Genomic DNA, 27,384 nt, shown 5'->3' with positions numbered 1-27,384 from the left:
TTTTGTTAAATTTTGTGTGTTTGCTGTTGAAGAAAAAAATCCAGAATACTTAACATTGTTATTTTAGTTAAATAAAACAATTTAAATGTCTGTCTGGTGATGTTCTCCTCCTAATACAGCATGGCAAGAAAATCCTCCAAATATTAATGATTAACCTGTTGAATTGGAGATAGTTATGAAGTCATCGGGAGGTGAAGTATCTGCTTCAATTACCTTTGGTAAATGAAATAACCCAACAATCATTCATTTTCTGATATAGCTGTAAAACTAATCTTAAACAAAATAAATCACTGTTTAAAAATGTATAGTGTGTACTGTACCTTCTAAAAATGAAACCTACATCTATCTCTGAGTTGTGAAGAATATAAGGTTTTAAAGTTATAAAAACCAACAAGAATGCACGTTTATGTAGAAAACCATGATTAAGTCAAGTCTTCCTGACTAGTGATTTAAATCATGATTATCAAATCCACCCTGCTAGATACCATGAAATGAAATTCAAAGTTCCCCTTTCTTAACAAATGCACTTCTCACTGCCGTTATCTAAAGACTTCAAGATTCACACAGAGTGCACATTACCAAAGAAAGACTAAAAGCATTGGAGGCATGGGATCACAGTCAGCCCAGAGAGCATGCTCTCAAAGGGTGAAAATATTCTGCATAAATCTACTCAAACTTTGGGTAGTTTGACTGGCTCTGCTGACCTTCCTATCATGGTACAAATAAAAAACATTCCAATAAGAACAGGTAACTGAGCTGTAGTTATCTGTCTCCATCAACAAGGCTAAACAAAAGCAGATACCTCTTGCAGATACTGCTCCAGTTCACTAACAGAATGACCATTAAAGTGCAGTGTGGGAAGCAGCATTGTTGGACTGCACTGGGGAGGACCACAAGGTGTGGCTTCAACACCAGTGTTTCACCATCCATATTGGTGTTACACTAGCATAGACAACAGCACAGCAGGCAGAGGAAGCAGGCTTACCCTGAGAAGATAAACTTGGACACTCAGGAGCATTTTTTAAATACAAGGGCATTTTATGTGCATTAAAGGCTGAAAGCATTGGCAACTGAAGCAACTCCTTTTCTCCTCTATAGAGCATTACAGAATAAAAGACAACTTTCTCTTGCAGGAAACCCATAACTTAACTGCCACACTCCTGGGTGTTTAAAATCTCAACTGTGGTGTTTCATTAATAGTTTTTTACCTTTATCAGAAGCATAACCATGAAATATGTCAATAATTCTAGACACCAAACAAGATGTGCAAGTATACTTCAGGTTTTAGCTTTAAATCTGTTATAGTACAGATGTTTTAGTACACTTAAAGGCTACCTACTGTAAGGTCCAAATACTGATTTCCACATGCAGATTGATGTCGTTTCTTGCCCTAACGCAGTGAAGATATTCCATCGCATGGGGCCATATTTATCCCAGATTTAATTTACCAAAACTCTACTGATTTCAAGGGAGTTGTGCCTCCTTACACTAGGGATTAACTTGATACACTAGGGTGCACACAATTAAATTAAAAATGGTAATTAAAATAAGAAGGTGCTGAAATAAAAATACTGATTGAATATTTTTCTTTTAATCCTTCAGCATTTGTGCTAACTAAAAGGAAGCTATGTTTCAATACTAAAATAATTTATGTTTCCATTTATTTATTTCAAATGTATTCTCTTTGGGATTTGCTGCAACTGACAGAGCTTTTTATGAACTAAAAAGATTAAGATGAAACTAACTGCATAATTATTTTGTCCTTTGGCATCAGTTTTGAAAAAAAGAACATTTCATACGCAGAAATTAATATTTTTCATTAAAAGATAAAAGCTGCATGGTGTTATCTAAATTGTAATCTAGTAAACACCTGCACCTGTCATGCAGGAAATCAAGATCACTAAATCAAATATGGGTTTCTCAGTGGTGACAGGAAATGGTAAAGGGTACACGTATGCAGCCCACAGTGGAAAGGGGATTCTTGTGCTGCATGACATGGCAACTGTTTTGGACATGTCATTGATCAGTTCTCAAGGGATCTCCATTCTGTCCTTTTGACATGAAAATTTCATAGCCACAATGAGTTGGGGCAAGAAACCAGAGAGTTGAACTTTGAGGAACCTTGGGGCTCTGACAGAGGAACCCCCTTCCTGTGTGAGGGTCGGGAATAAGAAGGTGTAATAGGTTAATAGGGTGCCAGATTCTAAAATCTTGCAGAGTTTTTGCTGCTAAATCAAACTAAGTGGGTTCTGTTGACTCCAACACAGGAATATAAAGTGTGTGTGTGTGTGTGTGTGTGTGTGTGTGTGTGTGTGTGTGTGTGTGACACACGCACACGCACACACACACGGAACTGAACACTTAGACTCTCCCTTTCCCCTCAAAGACAATCTGGGGCAATTGAGAGACATCAGCAGTACAAGATCAAAATTACATCTCCTTTCTGTTTCCCCTCCCTTGCTTTGCCTGTGTTGTTTTTTTAAGTAACCTCTTCAGGGAATTAAGTCTCTTACTATGCATTTGTATGATGCCTAGGACAATGGGGCCCTAAACTCAGTTGGGGTTTTTATCTAATGTACACCATATAATTCATTTTTAAAACATCCCTTTTCATTTGTTCCCTTTAAAGAAAAAAAAACACATGAATGCTATTACATAATTAGGTCTTTATTTTAGCTTTAAATTGCAGCAAAGGAGATTCAGGTTAGACTATGGCAAAACCTCCTAACTGTAAGAGTAGTTACCGTAAGCACTGGAATAAATCACCTAAGGAGGTTGTGGAATCTCTGTCACTGGAGCTTTTTAAGAACAGTGTAGACAAATATATTGGTCAGAGATGATGTAGATAATACTTAGTCCTGCCTCAGTGCAAGGGATTGGACTAGATGATCTTTCAAGGTCCCTTCCAATCCTACATTTCTATGATTCTATCTATTCTATTATCAGACTAAAATAGTGTCCTAATGTGAATACCTTTTCACGTGTTTCTTTTTCCTTTTTAAAACAAAAAACAATGGCATTTTAAATTAGTTAATATTCACTTTCATCACACAAACCCTCTTCTCATCCCAGGATCTTTTCCTTCTATTAGTATTGAGAGTTATAAAATTGTATTAATATGGATTAACCATGAATTTGCAATCTAAGACTATTTATGATTAAGCAATGAGAAATGTATTAACAGCTATAGATTGAGAATTACAATGCTACCTTAGGGTTTCTTTCTGCAGACAGTAAGTGGAGTAAGTGCTCAGCATTTCAAACAGACAAAGCAGACAAAAAGGACGGTATTTTTCCCTACAAACAAGCCATCTTTAGCGCAATTCAAATACTGAAATGTTCTGATATTCTAATGCCAATAGCAATATGACATACTAGGCACAGTTACAAGATATAAAGTGTGTCTGTAAGAGAAATGTATGCAGATATACACCTTATTTGTTCTTATAAACAGCTATACAGCAACTTTCTAAATAACTGTTTATATTCTCCATTTAAATAACTTTAAATTTAAATAAAGAAACCCAATACTTACTTGTGCATATTTTCCACTCCTATTATGACCATGATATAGTAGGAAATTCCACTTTGTACAACAAAATGTAAGGCATACCTAGAAAAAATTATAATAGTCACTCCAGGCAATCATTTTTCATTACCAACAGTCTAGCACATATATATGTTTTCCTTACTTGAAATGAAAAGATAGTTAGATTTTTAATCCATCAGTAGTTGTTACATGCTTAACAAGAAGATCTCCTTTAAACCTACTTTAAGGTAGGTAACTGAAAAACAAAAAACCTCACCAACTTTTGCGCTTCACTATTTTCTTATAAAAGTATCTGTTTGAGGGCTTTTTGCATTCAAAATATCAGGTCCCTTATCCACTCTCTTTTACAGAGGACCTTGACATCTTTAAATGATCTGAACAGTTGTCTCACACAAGCCTATAATCTGAGTGGAGCTCTCCCTTATCTGAGGAAGAAGAGCATGCTGGCAGCTATTGAGTTGTGAGAATTAGTCTTCGCACATCATACACAAACAGTAGAGGGTGAAAGTAAAGTTCACATTTTGCAGTTCGCTTTTCACATAAAGGCAAAATATGATAATTGAAGTTCTACACTGACAGTCGTGGTGACTAATGTTCTACTTATACAAAGAACAGGTACAGCATGGCAGCAACAATGTTTTCCTAGACCAGGGGTTGGCAACTTTCCGCACACAGCCCATCATGGCAGCAGTTCCCAAACTTGGTTCGCGGCTGGTTCAGGGTAAGCCTCTGGCGGGCCACAAGACGCTTTGGTTACCTGAGCGTCTGCAAGTACGGTCACTCGCAGCTCCCAGGTTCATCATTCCTGGCCAATGGGAGCTGTGGGAAGCAGCGCAGGCCAGGCCACTGCCATCAAGTTATTTTATACTGGCAACCAAATCACCATCAGTTGGTGAAGATTCAGTGATTAAACCAGTTTTGACTATCTGTACATTTTCCTCATTGTTTTTATAAATAGCATGGTGGTAGAAAGTCCTACTTCCCTGTTGAAAATGACACTGGTAACAAATTTCCCTCTTAAGTTTATTTTCTTAATAGTATTTGTGACACTATGCCCCATATTCTTCATAGAAATATGTTTATGATATGCATATGCCATAACTAAGATGCATTTTATGCAAGATGGGACATGTGATATATCATTGGAAAGGTTATGATTTACTATGCATGTATCATTTCTGTATCTGAAGTTAGGAATATTAACTATTAAGTATCAATTATAAAAGTGTTTACATCTGGGAAACACCCGCCAGACAGAATGTAATTGGTCTGGATGGGCCATTAGGGAGAATGATAGGTCTCTGAACATGCTAATCCCCAACCTTCCTGAGAAGTTTCCTGGGATGCTGCTTTGACACTGCAGGGTCATGTGATCATGTCACCTGTTACTGGATTCCACTGGGGGAGGGGTGGGAGCATCCCACTGAGAGACAAAAAGATTTCCACCATATGTAAATCTTTTTTAAGGCAGTGAAGTGAAGTAATCAGGGTTGGTTCTTTAATGAATCCCCACCCAAGATGACTGCTGGAAACACCTAAGACTGATCTCGGGAAGAGAAGAACTGGAACCAGGCTAGAAGGTGTCTGGCCCATGAAAGGAATATCTGGAATTCTAAGCTGCAAGCAAGAAAAGTTTGTCTTCAAGAATCTCCACAACCTACTTAAAATTACATTTAGGGTGAGAAATTACTAGCCAGTAGTGCATTAAGTTTAGTTTACGTGCTTGCTTTATTTGCTCAGTAATCTACTTGGATCTGTTTGCTATCCTTTATAATCACTTAAAATCTGTTCTTTGTAGTTAATAAACTTGTTTTTGTTTTCTATAAACCAGTTTGTGCAATTCATAACTCAGGGAGGGGGGGCAAAAAGCTGTGCATATCTTCCTCCACATTGAGGGAGGGCGTGATTTTCATGAGCTTACACAGTACAGATTTCTGTGCAGTGCAAGACAATACAATTTTGCACTCCAGAGAGGGGTGCACTTGAATGCTGGGCAATGCCCGAGCTGAGTCTTCCCACACAGAGCTGATCTCAGTGTCTGTGTCCTTTTTCAGCTGGGTGTGGTCCTGTCTGTATGTATATTAGAGGAGGCCTGAGGGCCTGGCACAGCAAGTCAGGATGAGGGAGCCCAAGCTGGTGGAACGGGCGGGCTCAGTGGTACCTCATTACATCAGGTGGCTCCCTCCGTGTTTGATCTTCATTAGGCAGACTCTCTCTCATTTTGGGACCATCTTATCAAAAGAGATCAAATGGTTAAAATACCACTAATTTATTTGGAAATTTTCTTTCCCGTACAAATACAGCCTAAAAATCAGCTGCTGTTGCTAGTCACCTTCAGCTCAGTTATCACAGACATTTATAAGGCAAGTTTTCCTATAAATCTTGGGCATTCATTTCTTCCAAAAACGGCTTAGCCTTTTTGATATAAAAGCAGGTCCAATTCACATGGATCTCCATTATTACAAAAAGATCCTTGCATCAGCAGGAGTTAGCCTATTAGAGATATAAGAAGGTTAATATTCATATTGGCTTTGATGTAACACTGTTGCAACTTCTTTTTTCAGAAAGAAATGCTATACTAAATATTTTAAAAGTGTATTGTAATGATGTTTTATCCACTTATCCGTCTCATTTTATGGCAATTAATACTAAAAAGGAAAAGCATTTCTTTTTAAAACAATCTAAAATTATCAATAATATTTTCTATTTCAAGTCCTTATTGGTTACAATGAATTCCATAACTATATTTTCTTTTTTAATTCAAAAGCTAAAGATCAGGAACAAGATTAAGTACCTTCAAGAAACCCGACAAATATGGTATTGTAAAAAGCATGCCTTGTGGTGAAATTGCAATCCATATTAGCAAGTTAACACTCAGTCTCTAAGAGTATTAATTCTTTTATACAAGAACAGAAAGGTAATACTTGTAGTGTGATTGATCTTTGAGTCATATGCAATTCAATTACAATAGCATTCAAATGAATAGAAAACTATAAACCTAAATATTTTAATTAACCCATTTTAGCTATGTGCTAGGTACACCCTAAGGGTGCTTCAATATTTACTTTCAAAGAGGACACTATGACTTTTCTTTGTACCCCAAATCACCATGCCAGTGTAATAAAGGTGATTTAAGACTCTGTGGAGTTCACTTGAGGCAAGCAGGTTATATTATTAATCAAGTACGTTCTTGGAGGATGGCAGATTCCAAACTGTTCCCTGCATTTGGAGTTTCTGTGAGTGCAATTGGGGATTCAGGACAGAAAAAAGAAGGAGTTACTCCCTCTGGAGCTGGATTGACCATAAACTGCCATTTAATCAGACAACTGAATAGCTAGAGAGGAGGTTGGTAGATTTTACAGAAGTGAAATTTGAGTGTACTGGAATTGTACCGGTATTTATTTTTTCTTTTTGAGAGTCTTTGAATTTTAAACACTGTAGAAGATAATAGGTTAAGGGTCTCTCTAATCTGTATATAGGTGATGACATAACCAAAGAGATTTTCTGTACTGTCTCCATTTGCAGGCAGGAATGATACCAAACTATTTGGACTAACAGAAAGGATCAAAGATAGAATAAAAAGTTGTTTTTTTCTCCTAAATTAAGAGAGGACTGATGTTTTTGGCTGAGATGAGAGGCAGCAGCAATTTGTAAGCTAACATGCTTAATTATTTCCTTGGAAAAAGATGAAGTTATTTTATTAATATTTAACTACTGGAAACTATCAGAATATGCATAAGACAAACCTCATATCCAGCATTTCAGATTGAAAATTATTTAAATTATTTATTATTTTCTAAAGCAAGAGATAATTACTTAGGACCACATTCAGTGAAGCCAAGTCAAAACCAATGACACTCTAATTCATCAGTCTGGATGAATTTTGACTGATATTCTTGCCTAATTTTTATGTTATTTCATTTCTCACCTGATTGCCAATGAAGTTCTATACTTATTATGTAGTTTTCTGTCTTCTAACAGTAAATTTTAGAAATCCAAATTTAGAAGGAACAATATATTTTCATTTATTTTGAAATACTCTTGCAACTTTTCCTCAAAGGAGAGGTGTGAATTATCTTTTTGTTATAAAAATGCCGTATCACTGGACTATATGTCTACCGTATGTAGGGTTGCCAACTTTGGTTTGACAAATTCCTGGAGATTTCATAACAACATAATCTTTAATTCATGGAGACTCTGGGACAATCCTGGAGGGTTAGCAACCCTAAGTGTACGACATAATCCACATTACTGGAATATTGGTATAGAAGGTTACAGCTTGCTAAGGAAGGACAGGCAGCATAAAAAGGGAGGAGGTGTTGCATTATATATTAAAAATGCATACACTTGGAGTTTGGTTGAGATGGAAATAGGAGACAGACTTGTTGAAAGTCTCTGGGTAAGGATAAAAGGGGTAAAAAAAACAAGGGTAATGTCATGATAGGCGTCTACTACAGACCACCTAACCAGGAAGAAGAGGTGGATAAGGCTTTTTTTAAACAACTAACAAAAATCTTCCAAAGCACAGGACTTGGTGATGGTGGAGGACTTCAACTACCCAGACATCCGTTGGGAAAATAACAGAGCATGGCACTGATTATCCAACAAGTTCTTGAAATGTATTGGAGACATTTTTTTATTTCAGAAGCTGGAGAAAGCTACCAGAGGAGAGGCTGTTTTAGATTTGATTTTGGCAAATAGGGAGGAACTAGTTGAGAATTTGAAAAAACGGAAGGCCGCTTAGGTGAAAGTGATCATGAAATGGTAGAGTTCACAATTCTAAGGAATGGTAGGAGGGAAAAAGCCCAATAAAGATATCAGATTTCAAGAAGGCAGATTTTATCAAACTCAGGGAATTGTTAGGTAAGATTCCATGGGAAGCAAGTCAGAGGAAAAACAGTTCAAGAGAGTTGGCAGTTTTTCAAAGAGACATTATTAAGGGCACAAGATCAAGCGATCCCACTGCGTAGGAAAGATAGCAAGTACGGCAAGAGACCATGCAGGCTTAACCAGGAGATCTTTAATGAGCTGAAAGTCTAAAAAGAGTCTTAAAAAGTGGAAACTAGGTCAAATTACAAAGGATGAATATAAACAAACAACACAAGTATGTAGGGATAAAATTAGAAAGGCCAAGGCATAAAACAAGATTAAACTAGCTAGTTACATAAAGGGTAACAAAAAAACACTCTACAAATACATTAGAAGCAAGAGGAAGACCAAGGACAGGCTGTCAGTTCCAAGGCTCACTACTCAATAGGGGCAGGGAGGAAACAATAACAGAAAATGTGGAAAGGGCAGAAGTGCTAAATGACTTTTTTGTTCTGGTTTTCAACAAAAAGGTTAGTAGCAATTGGACGTCTAACATAGTGAATGTCAGTGAAAATGAGGTAGGATCAGATGCTAAAATAGGGAAAGAACAAGTTACAAATTACTTGGACAAGTTAGATGTCTTCAAGTCACCAGGGCCTGATGAAATGCATCCTAGAATACTCAAGGAGCTGACTGAGGAGATATTTGAACCATTAGCGATTATCTTCGAAAAGTCATGGAAGACGGGAGAGATTCCAGAGGACAAATTGGAGATAGTCCAGAGAAGAGCAACAAAAATGATTAAAGGTCTAGAAAACATGACCTATGAGGAAAGATTGAAAAAACTGGGTTTGTTTAGTCTGAAAAAGAGAAGACTAGGAGGGGACATGATAACAATTTTCAAGTACGTAAAAGGTTGTTACAAAGAGGAGGGAGAAAAATTGTTTTTGTTAACCTCTGAGGATAAGACAAAAAGCAATGGGCTTCAATTCAGCAAAGGCAGTTTACATTGGACATTAGGAAAAACCTGTCAGAGAGGTTAAGCACTGGAATAGATTGCATAGGATCTATTGCATAGGATTGCATAGATCAATCAAGATACGGGGAGATCTTGGCAGACTGGTAAAGTGCGCAGACCACTACTGCTTAACCAAGCCAGCAGGCCGTAAGTGAGCCTATACAGCAGCCTTAGCATGACCAAGTCAGGAGGGGAGGGCTTTGGGACTACCACAAAAAAGGACAGCTTGACCCAGAGTCCTTCCTGATAACATCTCTGTTGAAATTGCTGAGGTATGTTTAAGAAAAACAAGAAGCTTATCTATATGTGCCCTCAGGAATGTGTCTATCAGGGGCTCAAGGCATGAAAACTCTGCAAAAACACAACTGGCTAATTGATAATCACAGGGAATTCTCTTGCTTAACCTTTGAAATTGCTTGCTTAACAAGTTTTATTTGAGTGACGTGTTATTATAATACTTATGAATAAATAAGGGAAGAAAGTTTTGGGTAGTTGGATTCTTCAGGGACTCTTCTTCTGGACACATCTTGGGGGTCTCACCGGCAGACGCAAGATTGGCCATCGGAAGGCTGCCGCTGTGCCACTCAAGAGCCACCCCCAACTTCAGTAATTATTGGGGGTTGAGGGTGTTTGCGGACATGTGTAAGTGCTTGACACTAAGTTAAGTATAGCTTTAAGTAAGAGCACTTTTGTATTGTCCTGTTTGTGCCAGTCATCTATCGGTCAGACAGCCATGTCTCCATTGATTTATTTCCTGACACCACCTTGCACAGAGTAAAGCTACCAAGAGCTTTGGGTTGAAAGAACCACAGGTAACAAGGGCAGTTGTGGAATCTCCATCACTGGAGATTTTTAAGAGCAAGTTAGACAAATGCCTTTCAGGGGTGGTCTAGATAATACTTAGCCATGCTTTAAGTGAAGGGGACTGGACTAGATCACCTCTCGGGGTCCCTTCCAGACCTACACTTCCATGATTATGTGCATGTGTATAAATAAACTGCAAACTTATACCCATAAAACTGGAAGATAACATTAAGAATAAGCCTAACTTTCTGATTTCCTAAATCTATAAGAAATGCCTGCAGCAAGCAGATGTTCGGGTACCTGTGTGACTAAACTGAATATAGGGGCCAAAACTGTAGTTCAGAATTCAAGAACTATGCAAAGAGAAGGGGGAGGGGCATTAGCTCATCCTATCTTCTTAATGTTTTTAAAACGTTGCCAGAATATTTTAGTCAATTAAGAAAATGCCTTGGCCAATATATACCGGTGCCTCATGAGAAAGTTGGAGTAGCTGTTGTTCCACACACCAATTAAGCCAACTCCCTCTTATTCATCCTGAGCTAGCCTGATAAGTACTGAACCACACTGCATCGAAACAACTAGATTATACAGTCTGTAGTGTAATTTACATACATAAAAGTAAATGCATTTCTTGTATCGCCCCTACTGCTGTTCTGGTCAATTACACCTTGAGTATATACAACGGTGAAGAGTGTGGCAGAAGAACCTATATGGAATATCATATACTGAGATATTCTAACAGCAGTCACAACTTAAACTTAAAAGATACGCGCCGGAGTCCACCTTCCTTCCAGGCCCTTCCTGGTGCCAGAGAAACACTCTATAGCAACAATTTTATTCACCTCCCTTCTCCCATAGTATTCAGATCTGTATTCAGTATTCAACAAAAAGCAATGCAAGCTAATTGATATTTTGAGATTAAGGAGTGGTATCTAGGCATGTGATTAATTTAGTATTGCCTCATAGTTAGGCTTAGATGTACTAGTTTTATTGATAAATGTTGGTAAATATTGATTTCACTGAACACACACACACACACATACACACACAAAAGTATGTCCATAAATGATAATCAAAATTTACAGGCAAGCAAAGTAAGAAAAATACAGCTTGAAAATTTATCAGAGTTTGATTTCAGGATACTTATTTTGTATATTTGACCTGTGATGTTGACAGTTTGCATTTTAACAGTTATAGAGCTTTAACTTTTTTAATCTCAATGTCTGTCATTAAATAATTTCCTGCAATTGTGAACATTTAAATCAATAAAAACAGAAAAAATAGACACTGAAATTATCCATTGAAGCTATAAAAAAAATTACTTTCTGCCACACCTACTCAGAGCAGTATGTTACACAAATTTGTCACAAGTTGTACAAGTTACAAAATTAGTTTTTATTTTAGCTCTTCCTCTCTCCTCCCAAAAACAGCTGCAAGATACAATCCTTTGAAAAGACCTTCAGAGAATTATATAATATGGCATTTAGAGTACTTTCCATCTCAGTTACACTGGGTGGAGCATATATTACTTTGTTTCTTTCAGTACATTTGTGTACAAGAACCAAAAGAGAACACAGAAAGTGCAGTAAATTTAACTGTGATAAACTTCAGCAGCACTAAATACCAAAATGTATGTAACAAAACACATGAAACGGTTGAAAAAGAAGATAAAATGTTACTTACCATCCAAAACAAAAAAGTGCAAGATAAAGGCCTAAAAGCGTGGCAACAACATGTCTTATAAATGAGCTAGTTTTGCTTGAATGAAGGTATGTTCGAAACCAAATAGCCGCAAGCAAGGCAAAGAGTTGGCACACTACGAAGTTAACCTGCAGAGAAAAGACAGCTGTTATTCTACACAATCATCATATACCTTGCTTCCAAATCAAAAACCTTACTAACACCACCCACCCACTAATGATAGGACCAAAAGTTCTGAAAACTAAATACTATATTCTATATCACTGAATTACTGAAGCATCTCACAATTTTAAAGAATTAATCTTCACACCACATTTCTAAGGTAGGAAAGTCTATTCCCATTTTACAGATGGAAAACTAAAAGGAACAGAGAGGCTGATTCATCAAGATTACCGAGGAAGTCTGTGACAGATCCAGAAACTGAACCAAAATAACATAAATCCCAGACCAGTGCCTTAACCACAAAGCCATTCTTCCACTTCTGATAACTCGGCTTTGTTTTTTAATTGAAATATCATTTTTAGAATGTTGCCTTCTTTAGTCTGAGACTAGAGCTGACCTTTGCTTCCATCAGGGCAGAGAACCTACTTTGATGGTCTGTCCTCAGATCTAAAAGAACCAGTTGAAGTTTTGGAGCTGAATAGAGGCAGAGTGTTGTGCAGCCAGACCGCTCCTTTTACTGTGCTGTCCTCACAGGCAAGTTGACTTATAATACAGGTGACCTGCCATTCTGCTATGGGTGAAATGATTAGGAAGGCGGCTTTTACCACTGGAAACAGAAGTCACTTTCTGAGTCCATCTTGCCAGGTGTCTGTGCAGCGCCCAGCATGATGGGAAACACACACACACAAATAAATAAAATAAAATACTAGCTTTTTAAAGATCTGCAGTCACCACTAGTCTTGCTCAACTTTACCAAGACTGGCAGCAGCTTCTTTTGTCCAACTAATAATAAACCCTATCATTTTAAAATAAATTTGTTGGCAGTCATCAGGACCACTAGCCAATCTCATTCACATTCTTAATGTTTCTTTTCCAGAATTTGCTGATTTTAGTCCAAAACAACATACAGAAAAGACAGACAGACCATTTGTAAACTATATTTCTATTTCTGTTTAACTTTTTCAATTTTTGGCAAATAATTCTTTAAGTATGCTGGGAACAAGTAATGAAGAATACGATCTCAGCACTAATAATCTGGTTGTGCAATAAATTAGCATCAAATCCAATCAGCCTTTTAAATAGGGCTTACTAAATCTTTATTCAAAATCACTGCAAGGAAAGAAAACAATGTGTCATTTTGAGCAAAAGTAGGTTTATACATTTTCAGAGTGAGAACAAGCCAATATCCAGACTCGTCAAGGGAGATGAGATTCAAGCAAAAAGTAATAACTCTGATCAGTAAGCCAATCTCTCAGTGACTCAGCATCACTGGTTCTCAGCAATCATATGTGGCTCCACACAGCTACCTGTGCACAGGAACAGCCAAACCCTAGGAAACCGATTTGGTTTAAAAGTGGAATTGGAGTAAGAATGCTGATGCTTTTTAAAAAACAATAAGACAGAAGAAAAACATGACCTATGGTAGTGCTTTTTCTGAAAGGAAACTGGTTTGGCCAGTTAAGGGCTGAGTAACTCAGATTGCAAATGAAAAGAATTTACATCTTCAATACACAAACGAGTCTGGGTTTAAATGGTCAAGATGCATTTCCAAGCAAGGTAATTTAACTATTGAATTCATAGAGATAAATGTGTTGCGTCACCTACATAAACAAGTTATGGAATTTCACTGAGAAACAATATACTGAAAATTGTTATTTACATTGTGATCAGAGTAGTCAAATGGCCAGGGAAACAATTATGTATTTCTTAACAAATCACTCGCTATTAGGCCTTATAGATGTTAACTTACAGTAACTGAAAGACATGGTGTTTTTAGGATTCCTTAATACTGTGATACAAATGAACGTTCTAGTACAAAAGCCTAACCCAAACTCAGTTTGATAGTCAAGAGTATGACACAAAGAAACAAAGAACAACTTTGAGGGTATGTCTACAAAGTAACTGGGACCATGCTTTCCAGCGCAGGCTAGACAGATTACTCCTGGGGGAATTCTGTGCTACTACACAAGTGCAGAATTCATGTGCTGAGCAGATTTTTTTTCCCCCACAGAAAATAACTTCTCCTGGAAAGTTGCTGCAGTTATGCATTTTGCCCACCAGGCACCACTGTGGCACTAGAACAGAGCAGACATTCCCGAGCCAGCCCCAGCTGCTGATATGGAAAAGAAGGCAGCACGCTGCCAGTGGGGCCAGGTCAGGAAGCTGGGGTTATGGGGGACAGTGTGGGGCACATGGGGCTGCTGGGGGGTCACAGAGTGGGGTTCATAAGGGCTATTGGGGACAGGCAGACAGTGGCAGGGGCTGAATGGGAGTGGAGGTGCAGGGCCACATAGGGATGGGCAAGGGGTGCAGGGCCAAATGGGGACAGGGGATGGGCAGGGGAGCAGGTTGGCTGAGTAGGGGTGCAGGGCCACATGGAGACAGGGGGTGGCTGAGTAGGTGCACAGTGACACATGGGATGTCTGAGTGGGGATGCAGGGACACATGGGGACAGGGGGCAGATGAGCCTGACTGAATAGCAATCCCTAACAATCCCTCCCCACTCTCCAAAAAAACCTGTTCCATACTTCTCCCATCCACAGCCAACAACCCTTAAGTTCAAACCCAGGCTCCTTCCCAGCAATTACTTCCCTCTCCCTCAGCTCCTCCATTACCCCTGACTCCCCCAAGCCTTTGCACTGTTTCTGAATGATGGGGAAATACAGTTCTGTATTGTAGTTTAAATGAATTATTACTCAGAGTTCTGTATTAATATGCCTAGTAAGGAATCTATTTGTCAAAAAACATTTCCTGAATCTTTTTCATTGTCCGTATTATAACGGACATACTTGCTGACAGGTATTTTTAAATAAATTACCAAAATAATTGAAACTGGTGCGATTGTATTGTGTTATTCTGACAAATAAAATACAGAATTTTAAAATACTATGTGCTGAATTTTTTATTTTTTTGGCGCAGTAATAGATGCACACTAAAAATTGCAGTGTCTGTGGCCACAGTGGCTCAGGTTAGACACCCAAGTACGTGTACTCAGGGGGTCAGGAAGGCTCGTACTTGGGTGGCCAGCTTAAGCCAATGCCACCACAGCCATACTGCTATTTTTACTGTGCTAGCTCAAGTAGAGCTTGCACATCTGTCTACTGGCTGTGGAAAGCAGCTTCCCAGCTGCTATGCAGACATACCCAAAGCAACTGAAAGGACAGCAAAATTTAAAACTTCTTTTTTCATAGTAGTATGAATCTGTCTGGCAAGAAAAAACTGTACTTACATACGTTTTTGTTTGTTTTTTAACATTCTCTGCTTTTTTTCCATTTTATCCTTGCTTAACAGCCTCTATATTAGGATTTTTTAAGCAACTGATTAATATCACTTAAACCATTTGCCAAACACTTTTCTACCTGGTTTTTTGGCAGGCATGGCAATGAGGAGGGAGGTAAACTAAGGATAACAAGTAGTAATAATTGCTAAGTCAGCACCCCAAAAGAACATGAGAGATATATAGAAATAAAACTCCTTCTGACCGCACACTCCTAGTTGTTACCTACTACCTCACACTGGAACCAATATGGGGTATCAAACAACTACAACTGATATTTAATGGGGACCCTATCCTGAAAGAAATCTTCCCTGAATCCCCACTTCTGGCCTTCAAAACAACCCTCCAACCTCTTCACCCTCATTGTCAGAAGCAAGCACTCCACAGACACAGCAACTCAACTGGGAGTGAAGCGGACAGGGGGCTGCAGACATGGGAGTTTGAGAGGGAGTTTGACAGAGGGTACGTCTACACTACGGGATTATTCCAATTTTACATAAACCGGTTTAGCAAAATAGATTGTATAAAATCGATTGCGCGCGGCCACACTAAACACATTAAATCGGTGGTGTGCGTCCACGGTCCAAGGCTAGCGTCGATTTCTGGAGCGTTGCACTGTGAGTAGCTATCCCGTAGCTATCCCATAGTTCCCTCAGCCTCCCCCGCCCCTTGGAATTTCCGGGTTGTGATCCCAGTCCCTGATGGGGCAAAAATCATTGTCGCGGGTGGTTCTGGGTACAGCCTCACCCCTCCCTCCCTGAAAGCAGCAGACAAGCGTTTCGCGCCTTTTTTGCTTGGTGAACTGTGCGGACGCCATAACACAGCAAGCATGGACCCTGCTCAGCTCAATACCGCAATCGTGCATGTTTTAAACACCTCGTGCACTCTCGTGCAGTATATGGTGAACCAGGACCTTCAAACCGAGGCGAGGAGGAGGCGGATACGGCAGCGCGGCGATGACAGTGATGAGGACGTAGACACAGAATTCTCTCAAACCGCGGGCCCCCGCGCTTTGGAGATCCTGATGGTAATGGGGCAGATTCTATCCATTGAACGCCGATTTTGGGCCCGGGAAACAAGCACTGACTGGTGGGACCGCATTGTGTTGCAGGTGTGGGACGATTCCCAGTGGCTGCGAAACTTTCGCATGCGTAAGGGCACTTTCATGGAACTTTGTGACTTGCTTGCCCCTGCCCTGAAACGCCATAATACCAAGATGAGAGCAGCCCTCACAGTAGAGAAGCGAGTGGCGATAGCCCTGTGGAAGCTTGCAACGCCAGACAGCTACCGGTCAGTCGGGAATCAATTTGGAGTTGGAAAATCTACTGTGGGGGCTGCTGTGATGCAAGTAGCCAAAGCAATCACTAAGCTGCTGCTACGAAAGGTTGTGACTCTGGGAAACGTGCAGGCCATAGTGGATGGCTTTGCTGCACTGGGATTCCCTAACTGTGGGGGGCGATAGATGGAACCCATATCCCTATCTTGGCACCGCAGCGCCAGGGCACCCAGTACGTAAACCGCAAGGGGTACTTTTCAATGGTGCTGCAAGCACTGGTAGATCACAAGGGACGTTTCACAAACATCCACGTGGGATGGCCAGGGAGGGTTCATGACGCTCGCGTATTCAGAAGCACTACTCTGTTTAAACGGCTGCAGCAAGGGAATTACTTCCCAGACCAGAAAATAACAGTTGGGGATGTTGAAATGCCTGTCATTATCCTGGGGGACCCAGCCTACCCCTTGATGCCATGGCTCATGAAGCCATACACAGGCAGCCTGGACAGTGGTCAGGATCTGTTCAATTACAGGCTGAGCAAATGCAGAATGGTGGTGGAATGTGCATTTGGCCGTTTAAAGGCGCGCTGGCGGACATTACTGACTCGCTCAGAACTGTCAAACCAATTGGCCCCTATGTTATTGCTGCTTGCTGTATTCTCCAGCCAAACCAATGTCCCCTATGTTATTGCTGCTTGCTGTATTCTCCACAATCTCTGTGAGAGTAAGGGGGAGACCTTTATGGCGGGGTGGGAGGCTGAGGCAAATCACCTGGCCGCTGATTACGCGCAGCCAGACACCAGGGAGATTAGAAGAGCACACCAGGAAGCGGTGCGCATCAGAGAAGCTTTGAAAACGAGCTTCATCAATGGCCAGGGTACAGTGTGACTGCTGTGTTTGCTGATGAACACCCAACCCTCCTTGATTGACTCATTCCCTGTAAGCAACTCACCCTCCCCCTTCGAGTACAGCTTACTTATGCAAATAAAGTCACTCTCGTTTAAAAATCATGAATTCTTTATTAATTTATTATAAAAAGAGGGAGAGAAGGGTGTGGTTTGGGAGGAGGATAGGAAGGATGGAGAAGGCCATTAAAAAAATTTCACATTAACGACAGCCTTCTGGTTGGGCTGTCCACGGGGGTGGAGTGGGCGGGTGCACGGAGCCTCCCCCCACGCGTTCTTACACGTCTGGGTGAGGAGGATATGGAACATGGTGAGGGTTGAGGGTGGTTATACAAGGGCTGCAGCGGCACTCTGTGATCCTGCTGCCGTTCCTGAAGCTCCACCAGACACCGGAGCATGTCAGTTTGATCACGCAGCAGCCCCAGAGTTGCATCCCGCCACCGCTGATTTTCCTGCCGGTCTTCCTGCCGCCACCTCTCATCTCGGGTGTCCCTCCTGTCCTCACGTTCACTGGCCTCTTTCCTGTAATTTGATACCACGTCCTTCCACTCATTCAGATGAGCTCTTTCATTGCGTGTAACTTCCATAATATCCGAGAACATTTCAACTCGCGTCTTCTTTTTCCTCCGCCTTATCTGTGCTAGCCTTTGGGATGGAGGAGGGATGGTTGAAAAATTTGCAGCTGCATGAGGGAGAGAAATATTTAGAAAGATACATTTTACAGAACAATGGTTATACTCTTTCACAGTGAACAGCGCTATTCACCTTACATAGCACATGTGATTTCCCTACAAGGTCGCATTTTTTCATCTTAATAGTGAGTGCCTGCAGCTCTGGAGTTACAGATCTCACAGACACAGGTCCAGGCATCAGAATTAAGCTTGCATGCGGCCATGGTAAGCCACTGTCTTTCGGCGTCTGCAGTGATTTACCCCTCCCCCCAATGCATGGCTAATACCACGCTAGCTCCCTGCTAATCAACACCCTTCCCACCCCCCCACCCACTGCATGGCTGGTAGCTTGGGGAAGCCCCGCTGACCAAACACAAAAAAGATCATCGGCATTTCATTCCTCCCCTCCCCCCGCTTGGCTACGTGGAGGAAAGGATTTTTTTTTAAGCTGCTGCAGTCCACGAACCCAGTAGGAAAATGGCCATCCCCCTTAATTAAATTCCTGATTTTTAACCAGGTTATCCTGAACGATATCACTTTGCTGAGGATAACACAACAAGATAAAGAACGGATGCTTCTTGAATGCCAGCAGTCATCGGGACCATACGCTGCTATGCTTTGCCACGCAATGATACCTGATTACTTGCTACATGCATGGCGTGGTAAAGTGTCCTACCATGGTGGGCGGAACAAGGCTGCCTTGCCCAGAAACCTTCTGCAAAGGCTTCTGGAGTACCTACAGGAGTGCTTCATCGAGATGTCCCTGGAGTATTTCCTCTCAATCCCCGGACATGTTAACAAACTTTTCTAAGTAACTATACTGTCTGCGAATGCATCCCAAGTCCTCAGGGCAAATCAATCATTAAAAAACGCTTGCTTAAAAAACAATGTTTGCTATTTACAAAAGGTACACTCACCAGAGCTCCCTTCCATAGCGTCATTGTCTGGGATACTTGCTTGGGAGGGCTGGGAGGAGGGTAATTCCGTCAGGGTGATAAAAAGCTCCTGGCTGCTGGGGCTCACGGAGTGCTGTGTGCTCTCTGCTAGGTCTTCCTCCTCTTCTTCATCTTCATCTTCCCCGTCTACATAATCCTCAGCCATGGCAGAGATTACAACCCCCACCTCGGAATCCACGATCAGGGGTGGGGTACTTGTGGCGCAGCCCCCTAAAATTGCATGCAGCTCAGCGTAGAAGCGGCATGTTTTTCGACCTGCCCCGGACCTTCCGTTTGCTTCTTTGGTTTTCTGGTAGGCTTGTCTGAGCTCCTTAACTTTCACTCTGCACTGCACTGAGTCCCTGCTGTGGCCTTTATCCGTCATAGCCTTAGAAATTCTTTCAAATACTTTTTCATTTCGTCTTTTGGAACGCATATAGCGATCAGATCCAGTACCTCCCGTGCAGTCCATGCTGGGGCTCTTTTTCGATTCTCAGGAGACTGCATTGTTACCTGTGCTGATGAGCTCTGCGTGGTCACCTGTGCTGATGAGCTCTCCACGCTGGGGAAGCAGGAAATGAATTTCAAAAGTTCGCGGGGCTTTTCCTGTCTACCTGGCCAGTGCATCCGAGTTCAGAATGCTGTCCAGAGCGGTCAGTGGTGCACTGTGGGATACCGCCCGGAGGCCAATACCGTCGATTTGCGGCCACACTAACCCTATTCCGATATGTTAATCCCGATATTAGCGCTACTCCTCTCGTCGGGGAGGAGTACAGAAACCGATTTAAAGAGCCATTAAAATCGATATAAGGTTCCTCCTAGTGTGGACGGTTGTGGCGTTAAATCGGTTTTACGCTCCTAAAACCGATTTAAACGCCTAGTGTAGACCAGGCTAGAGAGAGGCCATAATGGTTAGGAAGACCCGCAACACCTGTGCCAGCACTGCTTCTGTTTCCTCCACCTGCGCCTGTAGCCAGACACAGTGCCTGAGCATGGATGCTTCTACCCAGATCCTGGTGTGGTTTTGCAGAGACTGTGATTTGCAATTCCCACTTACTGACATCCAGGCTAGGGGGACCATCCAATGTGAAAGGTGCCTGCTGGTGAAAACTCTCAGGCAGCAGGTGGGGGAGCTACAGGAGGAAGTGGCTAGGTTGAGGAGCATCCAAATCCACGAGCATGTCATGCTGGGAGTCTACTACAGGCCACCTAACCAGGTGGAAGAGGCTTTCTTTAAACAACTAACAAAATCATCCAAAGCCCAAGATTTGGTGGTGATAAGGGACTTCAAACTATCCAGATATATGTTGGGAAAATAACACAGCGGGGCACAGACTATCCAATAAGTTCTTGGACTGCATTGCAGACAACTTTTTATTTCAGAAGGTTGAAAAAGCTACTGGGGGGAAGCTGTTCTAGACTTGATCTTAACAAATAGGGAAGAACTCATTGAGAATTTGAAAGTAGACGGCAGCTTGGGTGAAAGTGATCATGAAATCATAGCGTTCACAGTTCTAAGGAAGGGTAGAAGAGAATACAGCAAAACAGAGACAATGGATTTCAGGAAGGCGGATTTTGGTAAGCTCAGAGGGCTGATAGGTAAGGTCCCATGGGAATCAAAAGTGAGGGGGAAAAACAACTGAGGAGAGTTGACACTTTTTCAAAGGGACCCTATTAAGGGCCCAAAAGCAAGCTATTCTGCTGGGTAGGAAAGATAGAAAATGTGGCAAAAGACCACCTTGGCTTAACCACGAGATCTTGCATGATCAAAAAAATAAAAAGGAGTCATATAAAAAATGGAAACTAGGACAGATTACAAAGGATGAATATAGGCAAACAACACAGGAATGCAGGGGCAAGATTAGGAAGGCAAAGGCACAAAATGAGCTTACAGTAGCTACAGGAATAAAGGGAAACAGGAAGACTTTTTATCAGTACATTAGAAGCAAGAGGAAGACCAAGGACAGGGTAGGTCCACTGCTCTGTGAGGAGGGAGAAACAGTAACAGGAAACTTGGAAATGGCAGAGACGCTTAATGACTTCTTTGTTTCGGTCTTCACCGAATGCTAATAGGAAGGGGGTAGGTTTAGAAGATAAAATCAAAAAAGAACAAGTTAAAAATCACTTAGAAAAGTTAGATGCCTGCAAGTCACCAGGGTCTGATTAAACGCATCCTAGAATACTCAAGGAGCTAATAGAGGAGGTATCTGAGCCTCTAGCTATTATCTTTGGAAAATCATGGGAGACAGGAGAGATTCCAGAAGACTGGAAAAGGGCAAATATAGTGCCCATCTATAAAAAGGGAAATAAAAACAACCCAGGAAACTACAGACCAGTTAGTTTAACTTCTGTGCCAGGGAAGATAATGGAGCAAGTAATTAAGGAAATCATCTGCAAACACTTGGAAGGTGATAAGGTGATAAGGAATAGCCAGCATGGATTTGTAAAGAACAAATCATGTCAAACAAATCTGATAGCTTTCTTTGATAGGATAAGGAGTCTTGTGGATAAGGAAGAAGCAGTGGATGTGGTATACCTAGACTTTAGTAAGGCATATGATACGGTCTTGCATGATATTCTTATCAATAAACTAGCCAAATACAACTTAGATGGGGCTACTATACGGTGGGTGCATAACTGGCTGGATAACCGTACTCAGAGAGTAGTTATTAATAGTTCCCAATCCTGCTGGAAAGGTATAACAAGTGGGGATCCACGGGGGTCTGTTTTGGGACCGGCTCTGTTCAATATCTTCATCAACGACTTAGATATTGGCATAGAAAGTACGCTTAATAAGTTTGCAGATGATACCAAACTGGGAGGGCCTGCAATTGCTTTGGAGGATAGGGTCATAATTCAAAAAGATCTGGACAAATTGGAGAAATGGTCTGAGGTAAAAAGGATGAAGTTTAACAAAGACAAATGCAAAGTGCTCCACTTAGGAAGGAACAATCAATTTCACACATACAGAATGGGAAGAGACTCTCTAGGAAGGAGTACGGCAGAAAGAGATCTAGGGGTTATAGTGGACCACAAGCTAAATATGAGTCAACCATATGACGCTGTTTCAAAAAAAGCAAACGTGATTCTGGGATGCATTAACAGGTGTGTTGTGAGCAAGACATTAGAAGTCATTCTTCCGCTCTACTCTGCGCTGGTTAGGCCTCAACTGGAGTACTGCGTCCAGTTCTGGGCACCGCATTTCAAGAAAAATGTGGAGAAATTGGAGAGGGTCCAGAGAAGAGTAACAAGAATGATTAAAAGGTCTTGAGAACATGACCTACAAAGGAAGGCTGAAAGAATTGGGTTTGTTTAGTTTGGAAAAGAGAAGACTGAGAGGGGACATAATAGCAGTTTTCAGGTATCTAAAAGGGTGTCATAGGGAGGAGGGAGAAAACTTGTTCATCTTAGCCTCTAAGGATAGAACAAGAAGCAATGGGCTTAAACTGCAGCAAGGGAGGTTTAGGTTGGACATTAGGAAAAAGTTCCTAACTGTCAGGGTGGTTAAACACTGGAATAAATTGCCTAGGGAGGTTGTGGAATCTCCATCTCTGGAGATAGTTAACAGTAGGTTAGATAACTGTCTATCCAGGATGGTCTAGACAGTATTTGGTCCTGCCATGAAGGCAGGGGACTGGACTCGATGACCTCTCGAAGTCCCTTCCTGTCCTAGAATCTACACAGTACATTAGGCCAGAAGGCCCCATCCTGCACAGGACATGGCAGGGGGGACATGATAACTTAGTAAGAAGCATATCCCATAAGTCTCTGCAAATTATCCCTTTGAGAAGAAGGGATAGCAGCCTTTGGAGGAGAAACAGGGGAAATGAAGCTCTGACCATCATTCAGCCCCAATTCGATTTCAGCACAGAAATCCAGTGAGACTGCAGGTAGCAGTGCCACAAAACATGACTGTTCCTCTGCTCCAAACCCTCCAAGGGCCTCAGCAAAGGGACTTCTACAATTAAGAATAAATGGGTGGGTGAGGTTCTGTGGCCTGCAATGTGCAGGAGGTCAGACTAGATGATCATGATGGTCCCTTCTGACCTTAAAGTCTATGAGCGACTGTGCCATGAAGGTAGCACTCATTCCCTCTCTATAGCAGTAGGGGGAGATCCATGAACAAAGTAGCCCACCACACACAAATCCCAAAATGAACAGTCCAGGCGCTGCCAGATCCTGAAAGCACATTAACAAAAGATCTGTCAGTACATGGATGGGAAACTTCCAAAACATGCCTTCCACAGATTCCTATCTTAAAAACTTATTACAGCAATTATTTCCCTCTCTGACAGAACACTTCCCTGCAGCCCTGGCTACATTATTTCCCCATCTCATATTTGGGAGGTTTAGCACAGGGACACAGGCAATTAGAGGGCAAGGGAGGAGGATGTTGGGCAGTTGTTACTTTTATTTAAACCCAAGGAAATTCCTTGTGAAAACCTTATTAACACAGTATTAAGGCAACTAAACTTACCAACCTAGTATAAAGAATGTTGAGAGCTTGTTTGAACTCTTACCCTTATGCATCAAGCATAACCCCTTCATTCCTTATCAGGCTTTGGTTTAGTTAATGGGGGGTACCTGACGGAGTTAGGAGAGAAGAAAGGAGCAGTGGGCACAGCAGAAGCCTAAGGCAGAGAAGAGCAATGGGGAGACCCAAAAGAGTTGCTGGCTACCATGTGGTTGGCACATACAGTACACTAACCAGCCTAAGACGGGAATGGGAGCTGCATATAGATGGCATGCATCATGTGGATGTTGTGTACTACTTTGGGGAGGTGGGAGTAAAGACGAGAGTTACAAAGGAAAGAAGAAACCTCTGCTTCCTGTTACACAGTTCCTTTTTAGGAGTAACCTTTGAGAGACCCATTTGAATACACAGAGTCTGAAAAGCTCCAAATGGCATGCAATCCACAGTTCCAAGGTAGGCAAGAGGAGAACAGCACAACAGCCGGAAACGTATCTTTTCTGGGATTATGCAAGCCCCATGTACCTTGTAAAACCACTGCCAGACAGGCCCAAGAGCATTCCAATTTCAAAATGTAGCAGGTCCAACAACATGCTGCTAAAAGAGTGTCAAAAACTTCCCCCAGACCCTGGCTGTTGGGAGTGGGGATGGGGCGAGGACTTTTTTTGTTTTGCCTCCAGTAAAACTGTCCCTTTTTAAACTTAGTCCAAGAAAACTATGTTTTTATTCCTAGCTCAAGTCTCCTTACAAACTGCTACTGTTCATAACCTAGAGTACAATTGAACCATCTGTCCCAATCTTTATCTGCAATGAACAACTGAAGACCCCAATCCACAGCTGACTGTTTTCTCTTCCTGCTACTGACCGCTGGAGTTTAGGCAAACTGATGAGGCAGCATAGGGAACCTTGCTGTCCAAAAGAGACCTTTCCACCAAGAAGATTCTTGCACACAGCAGGATGACAGACCTGCTTTACTCACTTAGAAAGATTGTTAATACAGTGCCAAGTGGGGAAGGGGAAGCTCATACCAGCTGTGCTTATCTGAACATGTGATCTCATCAAAAAAAAAGAAAAGAAAATTAACCTTTGACACTTCTGAGGTCCCATCAACACATTGCATTATCACACAACAGCGGGTGTGTGACATAGTATTTGATAAAATACTACTACATTATATACAAAGGAATGGCACCATTTTCTATAACCTTAGATGCAAATGCAGCATTTGGAAGGCTATTTGCATTAACCACAAGAAAGATTGTAAAGTCTAACAGGGGATAGATATTAACAAGTGCAGACTTCCCAAAGTGATTTAAAGTTTCAATTTGTCAAGAACCAAAACAAGTATCCGCAGTTTATACCGGACTACTGTTCAGCTAGGTAACGTCTTTTAATTCTTGCATCCAATTGAGCCACATACCAACTCTGTTCTTCCTATGTGATATTTAGCTTAGCCAAATAAGCGCTCAGGCCTGAGAATAGGTCAACATGACTCAATGACCAATTAAAAACCTTGTACCATAAAATATGCTGTTACAGTAAATAGATGTGTTGAGTGCTGATGTTTAGGAAGAACGTACTGCAATGTACCAGTCCAAATCATAATAAAGCCAGCTGTATCATTTGGGGGATTTTTGTAAAAATAGGGTGCTAGCAATATGCTAACTGCAAGTTGCTATGGTGATTAATTGATGTAAATGTTAACGAACATAAAGGAATTGATGACTTAGCCTATGGAAAAACAGGGCATCCAGGAATTAATGGGTACACTAAGTTAGAAGTACAAACAAGGAAAAGAGGTGGAAACCTTCATGCAGAGATATGAACCTCAGTGGGTATTAGCATAACTCATAAAAGGTGTCACTTGGCCTGTGCGCGGGGGGGTGGGGGGAGACGAGACACATCAGAAGACGCTCAGCTGATCATCCAGGCTCTGGAGTGCCCAACATGGAAACTTATTAATGCTGGACGTTCATTATTATCTCACTTTCTTCTGTTATGATTCTCTGACTGTGGCATTTACTATCTGCTTAATAAAATTATTAATAAATGGACGTGTCTTTCCTGAGGTGTTTCTAGAGTCTCTCAGGCTATGCCTACACTAGCACTTTTGTTGCTAAAACTTTTGTCGGTCAAGGGTTGTGTGGACAGCTCCATGTCTGGTGGGAAATGCTCTCCCGCTGACAAAGCTACTGCTGCTCATGGGGCGGGGGGGTGAGGGGGGTTAATTATGCCGGCCAGAGAGCTCTCTCATTGGCATAGAGTGGCTACAAGGGAGGCCTTACAGTGGTGCAGCTGCAGCAGTGCATCTGTGCCGCTGTAAAGTCTGTAGTGTAGACATAACCTCACTCTAATGATAGTCCTGGGGGTGATTCTGACTTGATTTGATTAAACCCCATAAATTAGATTATAAAAGGCTACATCAGCTTACATTAAGGGCCAAATGTTCAACAAGCCTCTATGTCAGGCAAATCTATTTTCACATGCAAAACCTGCAACTACTGGTGTAAGTCAAACAGTGACATTTGTGGACAGTTATTTGACTAGTGGGCAGAAGCATATACAATTACAAGTTCATTATTGAAAGCTTGAAAATATAACTTTATTTCTCTATTCTCCTCAACATAATCAACTGTATATGTCCAGATTATGAAGTGGTACATAGCCTGACGACAGTTACATTTCTTATTCCCTGTAGTTCATAGATTACTTCTTCTATCTCCTCACCCCACAACTTCATCTGTGACTACATTAAACAGCAAGTGTGAAACAGAGATAAAATGTATCATGAAAAAATATCAATGATGATTATTTCATATTCTCCTTTCCTTCTTAGATTAGGCCTTGATGTGGCAGTTTGTCCAGATACTTTGTACTATATATGAACTCCATAAATATAGATTTACGCAACCTGGTTAACATTGCATTTTAAAAAAATGCTTAGTTATGTGTTTACATTGGGCCATATTCTACAAGTTAACTTTTCGAGCAAGCTGCCCCAACAGCTTCTATGGGACAATCTGCATGAACAAGTCTAGCAGACCTGAATAAGTCTACCGAAGGAGTACATAAGTATCTACTTGGACCCTGATCCTGCAAACACTTCAATATAGGAATGCCACTGATCTGAAAAGTCACTCAAGTATCCATTTTCAGGATCAGAACCTATTATTTTAATTTAATAAAAAAAATGTAAAAGTGCACAAAATTCTAACAAATCCAAAATTGTCAAGGCCAAATTTGGCCCAAAATTTAGGTTTTGTAAAATAAGTTTATACAAAATTTAGTATTTATAGAAATATTCTTTTTTCCTTTTTAAATCCTATGGGAAATTAACATTCCTCCTTCAACATTTGCAATGTGAATATTGCCACACTCTACTAATGCATGAGAACCTGAAAGTCAAACTCATCCAAGATACGTGTAGCAGCAAAAAGGTGTTAGACACAAACCTGATCCTAAAATGCAGAACCTGACTTCTCCTTTTCCCAACTCCATTATAGAGAGGCATTTTAATTATTCCCCTCCCTTGACTGATTACTGCTCTTCCCCATTGCTGCCATCCCCTCATTTCTGGTCACCTTCTGTTCTTCCCAGCCCACCCATTTTCCATCTCCCTCAGTTGTCTCCTGCTTTCTGTTGGATTCTTTGCTAGCTCTGGACATCCAGGAAGTAACAGTGGCAAGAAATGCCTTCTTCCACCTTCAGATTAGGTATAAACCTCCAACAGACTAGGAGATTCAGTATGAAAGCTACATAAATAATGTTACGCTTGAATAGTTAACCACCCAAGAGGCAAGCAATGT

The 27,384-nt window shown here is 41.2% G+C and overlaps 1 protein-coding gene across 1 annotated transcript in view; it reads right to left on the bottom strand.

Moving 5' to 3' along the window:
* The window catches only part of MBOAT2 (membrane bound O-acyltransferase domain containing 2), a 195,476-nt gene that overhangs the window by 155,732 nt on the left and 12,360 nt on the right, over window positions 1-27,384 (bottom strand). Inside the window, exons 2-3 of the mRNA XM_045010158.1 lie at window positions 11,865-12,010; window positions 3,536-3,613 (exon numbers count right to left, since the gene is read on the bottom strand). Of these exons, the coding sequence (XP_044866093.1) occupies window positions 3,536-3,613; window positions 11,865-12,010 (224 nt within the window). The remainder of the gene's footprint in view (window positions 1-3,535; window positions 3,614-11,864; window positions 12,011-27,384) is intronic.

The sequence above is a fragment of the Mauremys mutica genome, chromosome 3 (assembly GCF_020497125.1).
Source record: "Mauremys mutica isolate MM-2020 ecotype Southern chromosome 3, ASM2049712v1, whole genome shotgun sequence".
Lineage (NCBI taxonomy): Eukaryota > Metazoa > Chordata > Testudines > Geoemydidae > Mauremys > Mauremys mutica.
The sequence above is the reverse complement of the archived record's forward strand: the minus strand, read 5'-3'. Positions and strand labels throughout refer to the sequence as shown.